General features: G+C 35.6%; 1 protein-coding gene across 15 annotated transcripts in view; it reads right to left on the bottom strand.

Annotated features, from left to right (window-relative positions):
• ARB2A (ARB2 cotranscriptional regulator A) overlaps window positions 1–18,872 on the bottom strand; it is a 413,754-nt gene that overhangs the window by 100,231 nt on the left and 294,651 nt on the right. The window contains exon 11 of one of the 15 annotated variants that reach the window (XM_072791403.1): window positions 2,340–2,541. The exons of 13 other annotated variants lie outside the window; for them this stretch is intronic. In XM_072791403.1, the coding sequence (XP_072647504.1) occupies window positions 2,522–2,541 (20 nt within the window). In that variant the 3' untranslated portion in view covers window positions 2,340–2,521. Of the gene's footprint in view, window positions 1–2,339; window positions 2,542–8,304; window positions 16,927–18,872 lie in introns of those variants that run through there. One more of the 15 variants, XM_072791343.1, reaches the window with a different exon arrangement.

The raw sequence follows: 18,872 nt of genomic DNA, 5'->3' as shown, positions 1-18,872 counted from the left end.
CAAAGTGTCTGGTCAGCTGCTCTCTGGCTTCATTTATCCCACAGTATTCTCGGTGGTTCTAAAACTTCCTGAAGTCCTCTGTTTGGGTGGCCCTCATGTTAATGAATTTAAGTTATTTATTAATGAGGCCACTTTTATTTACCGTGAGGCCAAGTTTAATCAAAGGAGCTGCCTGTGCTGCCCGGGGAATGCGGCTCCATGTCTCAGAAACTAGGAAAGGCCCAGGACGCTCACTTCTTCGAGGCTCCTTCCTTATACATGGTCTTTAAGCTGACTGTGAGCACCACATAACCTAGATTGTGTAGTATCAGCAGGGAGCATATTCATGTTATTTATGAGGAACTCACCTTAGATTTAAAAAAAATAGCTCATCTTTAGTCCAACCTTCCCCTCCCACTCCATTTTCAGTTAATTCCACGCAGTGACTGATTATATTGTGTGTCACTGGGGAGCATTAAGATTTTGCCCTTCAGAATTGTTTCAAGGTATGAAATTTCAGGCAAAACGGCTGGTGTAGAAGTTTAGAATACAGGATATGGCTTCTGGCTCCATATATTCTCCTGGTCACCTACAACCCTTGCTCAGGAGAATAATCCTAGTGGAGTTCTCCCCACAAATAAAACTTTGAGCAGATAGCCTTGATAAGTACATTAGTGAATCTTTATGGTTCTCTACCCCATTAGTCACATCACTACCCTAGAGGTACACCAACCACAGATAGTAAAATCATCTTACATGTTAATTTCCCATATGACACATCAGATTCTTGCGTCGAGAGCTCCTATTTTAAATCAAAAAGTTAGTTCTTGCCTATGTAACCACAATATTCCATTTAACTGTAAGGAAATTCCATTCTTCCCTTAATGAATTTTTACTCTCTATTAAAAGGAACCAAGAGGATTTTATTCTATTTATATGAACATTGGAACCACTTTTGTTTACTCGGAAAATGAAAGAATGAAATGGTAAGAATATACTTGTATTTCTAATATATATATATAATCAAAAAAAGGATTTCAGAGAAAAGCACAAATGTGAGGACAGCAAAAAGGAAAAGGTTAGACAGGAATGTTCAGTGCTTACTTAAAACTTAAGCAGAAACTATAGCTTAAAATTTTTTTGAAGCACCCTTAAGTCTCTTTGTTAATTTAAAATTTATCACAAATACATAACTGCATTCTGCTTCAATCCCCTTAAGTCATCTTGTTAAATTTTGTCACAACATGTGTTACTGTAGTTCTACACTTTTACCTTTGCACTTTGTAGTGTGTAGCAGAGCAACATAATTAACCACTGCTAGGTAGTGTTTACGTTAGTTCTCAAAAGGTTAAGAAGCTGATTATAGCTAAAATCAGCTTTGCCTGAGGCTTCAGGGGCTCTGTGTAATCAAATTAGACAAGCAGGGCACAGTGTCACCTAACACAGACCAGGGCACTTTCTTCTTTGCTCTGACCCTTTTCCCCCCCCTTTTTATTAGGGGAACAACTTGAGCTTTGTGCTTTTACCAGATGATTTAAAAAGACTTGTTTCTAATAAATTTGGCATGCAATCTTGTAAGATGCCCACCTGTTTAAAAGTAATGAGAGCAAGTAGAGCAAATTCTGGAAAAAAAAAAAAAAGAATAGTAAATGCTGATATAAGAAATCCAAATTTGGAGAGGGTGAGATCTTATACAGAAAGTATTTTCCTAAAAGGCAGGTGATAACATGGTCAGGTATATATGATATTCAGGACGTTTCTTTCCTGGCTTTAGATAGACTGTAGCTTTGTTCTACAGAAAACCACACAATGGTTTACCAGGTTCCAAGGGAGCTCAGAGAACTTTATAAACCTGACAATGTATTAGCATTTCTGAGAAGCCATGGCTAACCACTCTGTTGAAGTACTGCTCATCCTCCCTCCATCTCCACTCTTTGAAGTCTGGCAAGGTGAACTGTATAATGGACGCATTTAAGAAGGGGGTTTCATAAGGTGAGGAGAAGAGCAAATAAGCCCTACTTCACAGACTCCCTTTCTACACGGTTCTATATTTAAATGCAGTAAGACGAATTAGACAAATCCAAATCCTTGCCGCCTTTGAGCCTAAAGGGAACAAAAGCATGAACACTAAAGAGATATTAAAAAAGAGAAGGAATGGCAAATTTAAATAAAAATCTAGAATCTCATTTCTAACAAAATTTATGAATCATTATTAAAACAATAGGTAACATTTGTTACATCTTTATCTTCTTATATTTGACTTCGAACTTTCAGCTCAAATTCTACATATTTACTATTTTGCTTGAAATACATAAACAAAATGAATGTAAACAACCTACAAATGAGTGATCAGGAGAAAATGAATTTTGCTAATGATTTATTCTGGGCAATAAAATAAAAACTTGTTATTTTAATTGATTAAGTCATAAAAGAGTTCCTGGAGAAGTCAAATCTTGCTATTTGCACAGTCAGACAATTTCTGCTAATCCAGCAGTACTTAACAAATTCACATGTGGTTAGCTTGTCTTGCCATAGCTGTATATCACATTTCTGTGCTGCAAGCTGTGCAAAAAAAAAATCAATATGCCAAGTTTAACAAAAGGACAGGAAACATGATGTTCTCCTATATTTTCAATGAACCTCAAATGACTCTGCTGTTCATACTCAGTACAATTTATGGCAGAGAAATGTATTCTTCAATGAAAAAAAAACTACAATGGAATGAATTATATAAATTCAGAGCTGAAGTTCCGCCTTATTCCATAATAACAATTTATTTAGAAGATTCTGACATTCTGCTTCAATGTGCACAGTACAATCAGCCATTCATGAGGCAGTTTTTTTTTAAATAAAGGCTAACGTATATTCTTTAGACCAATGAAATATATAGCCTATTTATGGCAATAGTTTGATATACGTATTTAATTTAGGTTTTGGAGACTTTTTTTGAATGTCTCACATGTGAAACATAGGATGAGATGGTAACTGCTGAGCAAATGCTTTAAATTATAACACTAAGGAAAAAAAAATCCCAATGGATACGGAGATACTGCATTGGTTAATTGATTCTAGATTTTTACGTCTTCTTTTACTGCTGTAGAAGTACATTATGCGTGGAAGTAGATTAGTATGAAAATGTTGAGAATGAAGTAGGAGTGGTCATGACCAATAGGTCAGCAGAGAGCAGTGCCACTTCTCCCTTCTCAAGTCAGTGATGTGGAACTAAGTGTGGCAAAACAACCAGTGACTTGGCCTTCAGCCAGAGGATTCAGGACTGTTGCCACAGAGCTTTTTTTTTTTTTTTTTTTTTGATAAGAAGAGAATTGGCTTTAGGAATCATCAAAAGGGCCATACGCATAGAAAAATTAGAAAGCTAAACAATTCACAAACACAGAGAAACTCACATATGAAAAATTCCTTGGTAATTTTTCTTCATTCCAAAGGCAGCACTAAATGAATTAATGGCACTTAAAACTGGGGAGAGCATGTCAGTGATCAGCACCGAAGGTCTAAGTTGTTACAGAGAACACATTCAGAGAATTATGCTTATTTCTAACTTTCTATTAATGGGTTATTTATAACACAATTTTCATTCATAGATGAATATACCATTTAAAAGAGGATAGGCATGAAGTTACCAACCAGAAAATTACAATATAGTAATCCTAAGTGTTAAATAATACTATTGTTGCTATAAATGAGCACTTCAATATATAACTGACCCTAGAACAATATTGGGCCTCCGGGTGCCATTCCCCGGCACAGTTGTAAATCTGCATATAACTTTTGACTTCCCCAAAACTTAATAATAGCCTACTATTGACTGGAAGTCTTATTGATAACATAAACAGTATTGACACGTATTTTGTATGTCAAATGTATTCTTACAATATAGTAAGCTAGGAAAAGGAAAACATTTACTAAGAAAGTTGTAAGGAAAAGAAAAAACATTTCAGTACTGTGCTGTTTTGACTAGAAAAAAACCCACATACATGTGCATCCATGCAGTTCACACACATATTGTTCAAGAATCAATTGTAATTCATATTCTTTTTTTTTTTGGTAATTCATATTCTTTTTTTTTTTGGTAATTCATATTCTTATTTCAAAATAGAAGATGTAACATGGCTCAGAATAGTGGTAAGAAGTATTTGTATGGATAGTCACAAAATCCAGAATACCAGAGCTTTGGGGGAAAAAAATTATACCAAGGCACTCAAGTCATAATTTAATTGCATATTCAAGTAGACTCTTTAAAATTTGCAACTGCAATTCCCAGTTAGTTGTGTGGTCCTAGTATATACATAACCTATTCCCAGGAAGTGAGAGAGTTAACATTTTTGGAAAGTGCTTAATTATTTTAATAACAAGAGGTAAGCATTTCACTTCTGGGGAGTAAAACTACCTTAGCATGTTAATGATTTTAGGTTTAAATGGCTCTTCAAATTATTTTTCCTCATTTTTCATCTCCATAGATCTTATATTTTCTAGCTTCTTCTCATCTCTCTAAAGGCTCTTTGGTAGTACCTTTTCCCTCTTCCTAGAAAACATCTATGTGTTAATGGGATTTCCCTATCACTTTATTGCCAATAAATGAAACCCACAGATTCACTTCTGATATAAATAAATGCCTAGTCTCTGCTCTTGAGGCAACACTGCTGGTTCTGTCTCGGATGTCTCTTTCACACATCCAATCATTTCTTTAATCTCAAATGGAGGGGGTCTGCCTTCATCTTCTCAGCACTACTTAATTTCTCCAGCATCGCTGGTATCCTCACATCTCATTTGCCCACACAGGAGATTTGTCCATAATTTTTATACACCTCAAAATGTTGGAATCTTCATAAAATTTTCCTGAGTTTTGTACCATGGCTATTATCTACAGGGTGGAGTGTCTGGTATGTTTGAACTCTTAGGCTATGAAGCGTGTATTTAATTTGGTCTGAATTAAGCCTCTTAGAAGACAATCTTAAAGCTATGAAAATTATCTACCTAACTAGCATTAAAACGATGAGAAATTCAGAGAAGTTCAATAACTGGCCCCAAGCCACATACTGGTTTGTGACTCTCATCATTCTCTACTCACATTTTTTAGTCCCCTGCAATTATTATTATTATTTTATTTATTTATGATAGTCACAGAGAGAGAGAGAGAGAGAGAGAGGCAGAGACACAGGCTGAGGGAGAAGCAGGCTCCATGCACTGGGAGCCCGACGTGGGACTCGATCCCGGGTCTCCAGGATCGTGCCTTGGGCCAAAGGCAGGCGCCAAACCGCTGCGCCACCCAGGGATCCCCGTCCCCTGCAATTATTATGCTTCTCAAAGCAGAATTGGGGGGAACTATCAACCAATAAATTTCCTATAGGTCAGATCTCTGCCACTTTCAATCAACATATTCCTTCTGTTTCTACTTTTAAACCTTCAATGCACTTTTTCACTATATCTTAGTATGACTTCTGGATCTTGTTCTTAAGTGTGTAAAGGCCATCTTGGTCACAAGTTGCTGTGGCCACATTCTAACCTTGCAGAAACTGCTTATTAAATATCCTTCCTAAGTCAAAAGTAACTTTGCAAGAAGTCCATCTACTATCTATCTAAAATAAAGTAAATTTTTAACTTCTAACTTTCCTACTTGTTTTGTTCTTTTCCTTTAAGTAAGGCAGATATAAAATCCTTGGCTTCTATTTCTAGCACCCTAAAAATCCATTTCGGTTCCCACTCTTTAAAGAAGCTCCCTTTCTCATTTTTCCTATGCTCACTTTTCTGAGCATTTTAGAGTAGGTTCCTTTCTCCCATAACTTTCAACACTAGAAGAGAAGTGCATTACTTTATTATTTAACTTTACCTACTCAGACCCTCATGCCTTTTCCCTTTCAAGTCTTTTTAATACACCGATTTATGAATCTTTCTTTATAAAATCCACCTAATTACTAGACTGCAGTCAACAGCCACATGCTGTTGCCATCACTTGTATTTCAATTTCATTCCCTCACATTCTTTAATTTTAAAACATAGATCCTTAGGATTGCAACAGACATTAAAGATTATTTTATCTAATCTCTACCGAAGGTATGAAGTCTTTCCATCAAATTTATGAAAAGTGGTCATGGAGCCTTTACCTGAATGCTTCAAAAGACAGAAAGCTCACTAGTTTATAATGCAGCCCATTCCATGTCTGACACAACACAATCATTATACTGAGCCTAGTGAATTTCCATAATCCACCATCAAAGCCTTTGTCATAAAGTATTCAGAACATCATTTATAATGTGGGGTTGAGAAGAGCTAAATCATTAAAACTTCTGGGTTCCTTTGGAGCCATAAGTTGAAGATCTGGATGCTACCTACTAGATTTCAAGAGCTGTGAATACTAAGAGAAAAACTGATGGGGTGCCTGGATGGCTGAGTCAGTTAAACATCTGACTCTTGATTTCAGCTCAGGTCATGATCTCAGGGTCATGAGATCCAGCCCTGCATCAGTCTCTATGCTCAGCCAAGAGTCTGCTTGAGATTCTCTCTCTCCTTCTCCCTCTTCCTCTCCTCCCCATAAAAAATCTTTAGCTGTAGCTGTTGTACCATTATTTTTTTTAAAGATTTTATTTATTTATTCATGAGTGACAGAGAGAGAGAGGGGCGGGGGGCAGAGACACAGGCAGAGGGAGAAGCAGGCTCCATGCAGGGAGCCCAATGAGGGACTCGATCCTGGGGCTCCAGGATCATGCCCTGAGCCAAAGGAAGATGTTCTATTGCTGAGCCACCCAGATGTCCCTAGTTATACAGTTCTTAAGAAACTGGCCTATGCAATATTTTACTAACTACTTGATTAAGAGTATGGGACAAGCTCAAACATTAAAGTTAATATTAATTAAAATATTAATTTTCACATAATTGGGAAACTACATATCCATGAAGCCTTATTTCTCTTATAAGAGAAAACATGTGTTTCCAAAAATGACAGTTCAGGCATTTTGATGGACAGCCGATGTTTTAGATTTAAGTTCTTTTAACTTCAGTGATTTACAGGGCCAGTGACCAGACTCATCTTTTAATTTTTCATTTTGTGATGCCTAACTAAAGTGGAAGGTATATACACAATCTTACCTACATGTGGATATTAGATATCTGAAACAAATATAGTGAAGAATATAATGTGAAGAGAGTCTAAGACCCTGTGGTAAAAGGCATACTTTTGGTAAACGTCGAATGAGTGAATGAATGAATACATAAACAATAAATATGGTCTATTTTGTAATGGTAAAATTTTGAAATCAAGCTAATAGGCCAACTCCCTGTACTGGCTTAACTTTGAGATTGGTTTAAAGAGCCGTTTTTAATTTGATAGGTTTGGAAAAGGAGAAGGCGGGAAGCAGGGGCTAGAACCTAGTGTGGCAGCTCTCTCTGTAAGATGAACTGCCGTTCGGGTGAAGAGGCTGGTTACAGTACTAGCTGGGAACTCTAAGTGTTACGGGCTTTGAAGTCAGTTCAGCTTTGATGTCCTCCTCTCATAGTTAATCGTAAGATAGTACAGAAGAGGGAAAAAATAAGACTTTCTAATACTGTCCTTGGTGTCATTGCTTGGGAAATCCTAGCAAGAAAAAAGATTGGTGTCTGTGTGAATTTTAAGTAGCACCAGTCTGTTTTTTATTCCTAAACAGTTTTAAATTAGTGATACGATAATCACAATCATTAGTTTGGAAAAAAAAATAAAGTTGTTAGTTTGGGGCAAGCACTGGGATAAACAAAAACATTCCCAAATTTGTGATTAGAACATGACTCAGTCCATAAGAACACACGTATTAATGATGATTTGGGATCCTCATTATGCTAACTACAATCAGATGGAGTTTATGCACATGTGGTTCTCAACTGCGAGGAACTTATCATCTGACCACTGATAACCCTGCCTGGCAGGAACCTCAGATATCATCTAGTCTGAGACTCAAATCGAGAGAAGCTGGTTTGTTTTAGAAACAAAAGATGAAACTACCAGGTACACACATACATATACATAAATTAAAGAAATGACCACCAATAGATAGCATGTAGAGGGGAGCCCGGGTGGCTCAGCGGTTTAGCGCCGCCTTCAGCCCAGGGCCTGATCCTGGAGACCGGGGATGGAGTCCCACGTCGGGCTCCCTGCATGGAGCCTGCTTCTCCCTCTGCCTGTGTCTCTGGTTCTTTCTCTTTCTCTCTCTCTCTCTGTCTGTCTTTCATGAATAAATAAATAAAATCTTAAAAAAAATAGCATGTAGAAATGGATACAAGTATCTTGTGAGTTCTTAACTAGAAGAAAAAAGTATGAGAATTTCATATTGAGAGAGAACATTGTTTTCCTAATTTTATTCATTTGTATAATACTTTTATGCATTTTGCCCTAAATACAGATTACTGTTACTATGAAATTACCTGGCATTTTCTTTACATCAACTTATCTTTTCTGTTTGTCTAGTTCCTAAGCAGTCATTAAATGGGTTTCATTATTTGTTATTCATACCTTTTCTCATATATATATATTAGAATGAACAAAATGCCTACTAAGATAAAAAAAATGGTCTATCTATGAACCACTAGAAGTATGTATATAAAACACTAAGATGGAGGACTCGAGGAAAAAAATATATCCTAGTTATTTCTTGAAGTACTTAAATGAGAACTATGATTTTTTAAGTTTGCATCCTTTAGGTATTTGGATGTCCATGTGATCTGGGATAACTTGAATTTTAAATGTTCTGTTCTTTTCTTTTCTTTGGGGTCATGTGGTTTGATGCCTCCCACCATAAAACTTTAATTGCTGGAAACTTCCCTAGCTTACTTCATGGATAATAAATAATCTATAGTTTTAAAAAATCTATAATTACATGTGATAGTAATGATAATTCCAGACCAAGGTAGTAACGAGTGGAAAGGAAAAACGTTTCCTTTTGACTCTGCATAGTGCTTGCTGTCTTGCTGCCTACTGCTTAAAAAAACAAAAACAGAAAAAACCCCAACAACAAAGAACCCCACAAAACTTTCTAGTTTTCCTAAGTAGAAAGAAACTAAAGAAACTACAGAAATCTTACAGGCATGGCTTTAATGGGAAAAGGAAAAGAATGATTGAAGTTCTTCCTGTTTATGTGTTGGTATCATGTAATGAGATGAGAAAGAATCCAAAGCCAGATACTAGAAGAGAGGGTTAACTACACCTTATGAAAACAAAAGGTCATTCCTCTGTTAAATTCTTATCCTTTAAGTGCATTTGAGTTGACTGTAAACATAAACAAAAGCCACTGGTGGGCAATTAAATTTGAAGAAGTGGCCCATAAAAAGTAGAATATTCAGTATGTATTAGAGTCAGTTACACAACATTTGATTTAATAGTTAGATTTTAAGTGCTCCTCTTATAATACATGTTAAATGATCTCAACAAATCATCTTCCGAAAGGCAGCAAAATGACAATTTCATACAGTCTAAGGCTGGTAGGACAAGAACGTTAGAGCAAATTAATCTGTAAACCTTTATCTACATTAAAGGTTGAAAATCTGCAGGCATTTGTAACAAGAACTTTAAAATGAATCTGCCATTCCCAAAGTCATCTCGCTAGACAGGAAAGAGGAACTTGGCATGTGACCAATAAATGATGAGAGAGCAACAGCTCCGGGTTAGAGGGCACCGATGACTGCCACAAATCTCACCAGCTAGGGCAACAGATTAAGCTGGAGGATATGGTGCCCTACAACCTTAACCTGCTAATACCTTTACATTCTTAAGAATGACCTCGCATCTGCTCTTTCATATTAGTTGTTAGTTACACTAATTACAGCTTAACTGGTATTGTTGGTACCAGTTTTTCCCTCAAAAGACATGTAGAGAAAGGTTATCTCTAATAGCTTGAAATAACTTCAGCCAAATTCTGTGATGCACATTAGGAGCACTTACCTCCAGTTTTGAATGGGTCTTTTATAGACATCAAAGGAAAGACACTAAAAGCAATGTGTGTTTGTGGATTCTATAAAGCATTTCATATAGGAAGCTGTAAAAATAAGAACAGTGACTTCTCCTGTGACTAGAACTTTAGAATAGCTTAAAACACGGTAATTTATTTTTTATGTTTATTTTCAACATATAGGGGCTGGTGATTTCAAATATAAGGAGCTGATTATATCTTAACCATGCTAGTGAAATAAAAATATTTAGCCCATGAAATCCCTTCAAAATTTATGGTTTAAAAAAATAATAATGAAATTTCTATCATGATCTTTTAGAATCATTTTAAGTTCAACATTTACACTAATGTTAACCTAACATTATATGGAATTGTGCATAGATTCCAAAGCCCATTTACAAAGATTCAAATACCATCTGTGAAGCTGCAGTAAATTACCCTGTAACATTAATCTTTAAACCAGGCACTAAATCAGAACAGAAACATACCAAAGAGATTTAAGGCAACAGAGTCATAACTGAATTATCAAGATTAATGTAAATAAGTTTCACATATAAGAAATGCAGGCTCTCAGTATTACATTGTTTTCACTTTGAATGAAATATATAAAATTATATCTAAATCCTAAAAATAAATTGCTAATATCTAAGTGACACTAGTGGTTTTTCTACATGCAAAAAGAACTGTGAAAATGATGGCTGAATGGTGTTGTTAATCTAAGCGTGCTCCAACTTAAGAAGTATGTTAACAAAATTTTGATTTTATAAAATAGACACAATAGGAAGTGAGTATTAACATCATAAAAATAAACTAAGTTTTAATCTTTAAGCCAAATCTAGATTTCTTAAAAGATGTTGATCAATAGAATTTTCACATAAATAAAACTCTTTGGGAAAATGAAGAAAGATAATTAGAGTACTACGTGTCATCAAATTAAAAAATGCCATTATTCCACATACCATTTCAAAAGAAAAAACACTGCCAATTAAGTTATAACAAAATGCTTTCTGATGCTAACTGCAAGGTATATTTATACTTTTGGTAGTTAAAATCATGTCTTGTAATCAGTGAAATACAGTATTTTATAATAAATTGACTTGTCTATCAATATACATAATGAATATGTTTGCATATGTTTGAGAGCAATCTAATTTTGAAACCTAGTCAGTAGGTAATATTAAATAAATTTTATTGTATAGAAAGCATTGAGAGGACATTGACTGTATATTTTCTATCTTCTCTGAGGACAGAAGTGGAGAAAGAGCGACTGATATATTGGTAATTTGGGTTTGCTTGGGTAATTTATTGATTAATTAATATTCTTACTTTTTTCTACCAAGGATTTAAGGCAGATGACAAGAAGTTGACACACAATAAAATAATTACGGAAATAAATAGAAAACCAGAACTAGGGAAAAGAACAAGAGCAAAGGGATTGTTAAGAACTTATATTATTTCAATAGGATATGAAAAGAATTTATGAGTAACAAAATAGGTCCTAGATTTTTATTTTTCACTGTAATTTAAAAAATAGGGCATAATATATTTATCTGTGAGAGTTTAGGAACAATTTTGCCGTAAGTATGTAGGACTCTGCTAATCTCAAACAATTTCTATAAAACAGAGTATTATAGTCTTTTATTATGTGTTAAAAGATAGATACCATATAAAGTATAACCAAGAGAGAAATTAAATACTGGGGAAAATAACTCTAAAACATCAGAAGCTCTTCCTTGAAAAGATTAATTTGATTGTAGCAATAGCTAAAGTAGGATGAATATGAATATGAAGTCTAAGTCTGTGTATGTGCAAATGTTCAAACTGTTCTGTGGCAGGGCATCTGAGTGGCTCAGTCAGTTAAGGTGACTCTTGGTTTCAGCTCAGGTCATGATCTCAGGATCCTGAGACTGAGTCCTGCATACGGCTCTGTGCTCAGTGCGGAGTCAGCTTGGGATTCTTTCCCTCTTCCTCTCCTTCCCCCTCTGCCCCTCTCCCAATGGTATGCATCCACACATTCTATCTCATAAATAAACAAAATCTTAAAAAAAAAAAAAAACCCAAACAAACCAACTGTTCTGTGGTATAGACATTGCTACACTATTTTAGGATATAGGTGAGTAAATGAGTGGGGACCGTCCAGGACCTGAAGGTACTAGCTGGAATGAATACTTCTGCAACTAGGCCCTCCACCTACTGGGCCACAGGCTGCATACAATAGTCAGTAAACGTGGTATAATGACCCAGGGCACTGTGTGAACATCTAGATCTATCCAAGATCACAATGGGAAAGCAATCTGCTGGTGGATCAGTTCAAGCATTTAAAATGTAGGATCTTTCTGTATTTAGTTATCCTACATTTCCTCTTCTCTCTGTATCAGATAGTATAAGCATCTGACTGTGGCTTGTATATTACATTTTCCAAGACACTAGTGAAACTGACACAAGGACGACTATGATGGACATATCCAAAGCCCTTCTTTGGGGAAGCACTCCTCTTCAACTCACATAGTCCTCGTTGGACCCAAAATTACAATGCCATGCTCAACTCCAGCCCCTTCAAGACATAGCTAGCCCAGGCTCACCAATCACAGCCAGTCCTACTAGTCAATTTCTCTGGCTTCAGTGATTAGTTCATGCACCATCATGGTACCCAGGCAGGGCCAATAAGTTTTCACTGACATTCTAATTTGGATGCTAGAGCTTTTTCTCTAGGATAACACTGAATAGAAGATGCTACATATGCTTTTTATCTACCTTCCTGGTACCGGGTAAAGAAAGCCCTGTTTCCAGAAGGAAAGAATGAGGTCAATAGGCAAAGAAAAGTAGAGAAGAAGATAGAGACAGAGCCTTGATGGCAGAGTTTAAGCCCCACTATCTAGTAGTACCAGAAGCAGATCTACCTCTGGGTTTTTCCATTTACATGAATCAATAAATTACTTTTGTTTGTAAGCAGTTTGAATTAGAGTTATGTACCTTAGAATGAAAAAAACCTCTATTTTTTTTTTTTTGGAAAAAACCTCTATTATTTAACACAGTAATTTAAGAGGGTTGGTTGTATTCTCTTTTTTTCCAGCTTCTATAAAATGTGAGGCTGATATTCATGTGTGCATATTTAAATTCATGTGTACACATCTGAATCTGTGAAATAAATATATGGTAAATTTTAATAGTGGCATTTAAAAATGTTACTATGTGTTTAAGGGCAAGAAAGGTCTCTAAAAAGGGTAAGCAATCCAAAATAATTCATATTCAGTTTTCTAATATTTTAAATTATGAAGAGAGGAAGGCATTGGGGAGGAGGAGTTTATTCTCCTGATTATGTTTTTCTAGGCACAATTAAAAGTAGTTTGCATTTGCTGAAAACACATGAGTTTTGTATTGGGGAAAAAGTGGCAGAGAAAGGTACTGGGAAGCAAAGGAAAGCAAGCCAAAGATGGTTTTACTGTAGACAATTCTCTGAATAAACAACCCACTCATAAACAATTGAGAGCTAGGGGCAGCTATTTCTCTTGGGTTAGAAGGCCATAAGATTGGACAATAAATGCTTTTCTAGAATGAATTTTCATACTGCTTACACTTCAACATGTAAACCATTTTAAAAATGGACTAGAAAATAACTGTCATCTGGCATTATGATTTGTGTGAGCTTACATTCCACCTCAAGTTGAGTTATAAACAACTGCAATAAAAATATCTGTGTTCTCAGAATGCTTACTTATCTTCCACTTCCTAAATATCCCTATTAAACTCCCACACAGGAGTACCTGGGTGGCTTGGCTGTTGGGCACCTGCTTTTGGCTCAGGTCATGATCCCAGGGTCCTAGGATCGAGTCCTATATCGGGTTTCCTGCAAGGAGCCTGCTTCTCCCTCTGCTTATGTCTCTGCCTCTCTCTCTCTCTCTCTGTGTTTCTCATGAATAAATAAATAAAATCTTAAAAAAAAACACCTCCCACATAGCTAACTTTTAGAAAACTTAGGTTATTATGCTATCTACCTCTGGCTATTCTCTGTTGGTGGTTAAGGGCCTGAAAAGGCAATGGCCCAATGGAATGAACCAAACTTGAGTCTGCTACCTTAAGCAGACCTCTCAAAATTATTCATCTAACAACTATTTCATCATACACACTTTGGGAATTTTCAGAGGTAATATATATTCATAAGAAACATATCAATGCTGCATCCTAATAGATTTCTGGCTTGTCTTCAAAACAAAATTTGTCTGCTGAAATAACTTAAGCTAAAAAATGTCATTTGGTATTTAAAGACAAAGCATGGATGTCAAGACACATGTGTTTATTGATGGCTCTGAAACTGGTCAGTTTGCATGATTTGGGAAAAAAATTTAGTCTTCAAATTCGACATGATATGAAGGACTCATTTTAGGTAGTTTTGCAAGAATTATTATATAAGTGAAAACATTTCAATATAGAGGATGGAAGCAATATTAGATTTAAATAATAACTAAAGATCAATTGGTTTGTTTGTTTTTTATAAACAAGACCACTGGGAAGCATTGCATTGTTCTTTATGCCTTGCTAAGTACTTTCCAATAATTTTTATGAGGATTTTTTGGAGGTTCTAAGAATGACTCTGTATGGGAGTATATCAGTAATTTTTATTTCATATGAGAATAAAAGCACAGATGGATTATTTGTCTTAAATAAATTCTTTGATACACAAACTTAGGTACCTATTCTATCTTCAGTATCAAGGCAGGGAGAGTGTAACAGTGTTCCATGACAGCCAACTGGCGGTCCTAAGCAAATGTATTTTTGCGAACAATGGAACCTAGGCTACTATTTAACACTTTATCTTTGGTGCCTGATTTTTTTTTTTCAATAACCAAAACCTTCCCAGGGTTTATGATATTGTAATAAAATGAAAAGAAACAGCTTTTTATCAAAAGCCTCGTGAAGGCAAATGACTCCAATTGAACAATAGGCCAGTGGATCTGCTGACCATTAATTTCTGTAGATTTGCTGATCTGCAGTGCCATAGCAAACCATCAATAAGCTTTATGTCAGTACCAAATTATTCTAGTTCCCAGAGGAAAGGCCTTCAGAAGCTCAGATCTTGACATTAAGAATTAGGCTATATGTCATAAAAACCAGCCATACAAAGAATAGTTTCTTGTTTTAACTAATAACATCAACAAAAATACTATAAAGAAATTGTCTGTTGTGTTGTTCACTGTCTCCTTAAGAATGATATATAAATAAAAAAAAAAAAAAAAGAATGATATATAAATCTTTAAATTTAATGTTAAGAATATATTTACCTTGAAAAGATATTCCATGCTCATGGATTGGAAGAACAGATATTGTTAAAATGTCCATAGTACCCAAAGCAGTCTACAAATTTAAGGCATTCCTTACCAAAATACCAACAGCACTCTTCACAGAACTAGAACAAACAATCCCAAAATTTATCAGGAACCACAAAAGACCTCAAATAGCAAAGAAATTCTGAACAAAAAATTAACACAGGAGGTATCAATTCCAGTTTCTGGGTTATACTGCAAAACTATAAAAATCAAAACAGGATGGTACTAGCACAAAAAAGAGACACACAGATCAACAGAACAGTATGGAAAGCCCAGAAACAAATCAATTGTCATGCACCACATTAATAAAAGAAAGGATAAGGAACCATACGATCCTCTCAACAGATGCAGGAAAAGTATTTGAATAAGTACAGTAACCATTCTTGATAAAAACTCTCAACAAAGTTGGGATAGAGGGAATACACCTCAACATCATAAAGGCCATATATGAAAGACTCACAGCTAATATCCTCAAGAGTTTTTTCCTCTATGGTCAGGAACATGACAGGGATGTCTATTCTCACCACTGTTATCTAAAATAGTACTAGAAGTTCTAGCCTCAGTAATCACATGACAAAAAGAAATAAAAGGCATCCAAATCAGTAAAGAAGAAGTCAAATTTCCACCATTCATAGATAACATGACAGACATTTTTCCAAAGAGATATACAGATGACTAACAGACAGATGAAAAGATGCTCAACATCACTCATCATCAGGGAAATAAAAACCAAAACTACAATGAGATACCACCTCAATAAATAATAGTGAAAGGGAATATAAGGGAAGGGAGAAGAAATGTGTGGGAAATAAAAAAAAGGGAATATAAATAATAGTGAAAGAGATACCACCTCACATTTGTCAGAATGGCTAAATTTAACAACACAGGAAACAAGAGATGTTGGTAAGGATGTGGAGACTGGGGAACCCTCTTATACTGTTGGTGGGAATGCAAACTGGCGCAGGCACTCTGGAGAACAGTATGAAGTTTCCTTGAAAAGTTGAAAATAGAACTACCCCATAGCCTAGCAAGTTGCACTACTAGGTATTCACCCAAAGGATACAAGAATACTGATTCAAAGGGACACATACACCTGATGTTTATAGAATTATAAACAATAGCCAAATTATGGAAAAAGTCCAAATGTTCATCAACCGATGAATGGATAAAGAAGATGTGGTGTATATCTATATATCTATTATATTCCTATATACATACATAGGAATATTACTTAGCCATCAAAAAGAGTGAAATCTTGCCATTTGCAATGATGTGGATGGAACTAGAGTATAATACTAAGCTAAATAAGCCAGAGAAAGAAAAATACTGTATGATTTCACTCAGATGTGTAATTTAAGAAACAAAACAAATAAACAAAGGAAAAGTGAGACAAACCAAAAAACAGACTCTCCCGCCCCCCCCAAAAAAAGGATTCATAAACTACTGAGAACAAACTGTTGGTTACCAGAGGGGTGGTGACTGGGGGGACGGGTGAAGTAGGTGGAGGAGATTAAGAGTAGACTTATCGGGATGCCTGGGTGGCTCAGCCGTTGAGTGTCTGTCTTGGGCTCAGGTCCTGACCCTGGGATCCGGGATTGAGTCCCACATTGGGCTCCCTGCATGGAGCCTGCTTCTCCCTCTGCCTGTGTCTCTGCCTCTTTCTCTTTCTGTGTCTCTCATGAATAAATAAATAAAACCTTAAAAAAATAATAGACTTATGATGAGCATTGAGTAATGTATAGAATTGGTAGCATTATATCAATACACCTTAAACTAAGAGAACACTGTATGCTAATGATACTGGAATAAAAATAAAAATAAAATATTTTCCCTAATACATTCTGGAAGATTCATGTAATTGGCTTCATGTACTGAGAACTATGTAAATTACTTGCTCTGGCTGCCAGGATTTTAACCACTGCATTTAACTCTCAATTGTAGTAACTACTCACAGCCTAGGTTTCTGGTCAAAATAGATTCTTCACTTTTCCTTCCCTTCCTAACTTTTGGTCTTCTCTGTCTTCTTACACCTTCCATTTAACAGCTCCTATTTATCCTTCATGTCCTAGCTCAAGTTGTCCCGGCTCTGAAAATGTTCCTAGATATCCCTCAGCGAGTTATGTGCTCCTATCTTTGTGCTCTCCTTTCACCCCTTCCTCTAACAATGGCTACCTGGTGTAGTGATCCTTGTTTTCTCACTTCTCTCCTCTATCTAGACTGCATGTTCCTTGTCTACTTCTGAATCTTCAGTGCTTACCTCTTAACAGGTGCCTAGTAGAAACTCAGTCATTGTGGAAGTATAGAGGTATGATGCTACTGCCTATGAGAATGTGAGAGTGTGGAACCTGGAGGGAGAGCAGGAGTGGACTTGGGCGTCACAGCAAGGATGTCTCAGAGATGGCCAAAAGCTGCTACCCTGCTGTTATCCTTTTGCTCATTGTGTTCTCATGCATTACCTTTGACCTACACGGTTCATATTTTATGAAATGTATTTATATGAATATTAGCATATACATGCACATGTTTTTAGAACAGTGAGAAATGAAATCATTGCTCTGTACTTTCAAAATTTAATAACATTTGCAAGAATATAAAAATACATGGTTAGATAATGTAATTAAATGTATATGCATATTTGTGATTAGGACAGGTGGAGTTTTCTGGGTGTGTCTTAGAATGTACATGGAGATAAACATGCTAAAGACTTGTAAGATATTCCACTGAATACATGGAATCATTACTGTCCTCATTAAGACAATGATAGAAAATCTATACTTGCTTTTTAGTAGAAAGTGGTATTTCATTTATATGTGGTTTTATTTCAACTGCAGTATCACTGGATCAACTGTGAGAAAATATTTAAATCTCACAAATTCAAGTACCTTCTGTTTCCTAAATGTTCACATGGTGTATATATGTGCACAGAGAATGTTCACCAAATAAATTGTTTACTGACTAATGCAAGAAACTCAGTTTAAAAATAAAAATGATACAATTTTTTATGGAGTGTGCCATTTCTGGAAACTCAAATAAAAAGGATAAAGATTCTTTCACTTCTCATTTAAAAGCATAACATTTTTGTTAGTATTTTACTTAAAATTTCTTGGCCCAGAAGACAAAAATTTATGGCTTTAGATTAACTACTTTAATGATGTGACACAGAAACAGCAAAATATTCTTTCCTACCTATGGTGTTGCTATGATTGCCTCTTCAGGAGAGAACAGAACACAATAAATCCCTGAATGGTAAGCCTTTTTCTACTTCTTCTCTTTAGTTTAAATCTCAAGGTAACACATATTTACAATCAGACAAGTGCCATAAAAATATGTGTGATATGGGGTAATAATCGATTGTATTTGCATGTACTTAATGACATTATTTACAGAGAGAATGATTTACACCTCAAGTACTAAAAAAACTTACTCCATGTCTACTTAGATTTAGCAACAATCAGTGTCTAAATACTTGCTATCAGCTGTTTTAGCTCTGCTTTTCATAAATATAACACAATCATAACAAATTAAAGGCAAGTCACTTGACTGTCCTGTTACATTAGCTTGATGGAATTAGAGGCTGACAATGCTTAGCAGAAAGTGACAGGGCTTTCTCAATAGGTTCACATATCAATTTTTCTGGAGAGGG

The sequence above is a fragment of the Canis lupus genome, chromosome 2 (assembly GCF_048164855.1).
Source record: "Canis lupus baileyi chromosome 2, mCanLup2.hap1, whole genome shotgun sequence".
NCBI lineage: Eukaryota > Metazoa > Chordata > Mammalia > Carnivora > Canidae > Canis > Canis lupus.
This window is presented reverse-complemented; position numbering and strand designations above follow the sequence as displayed.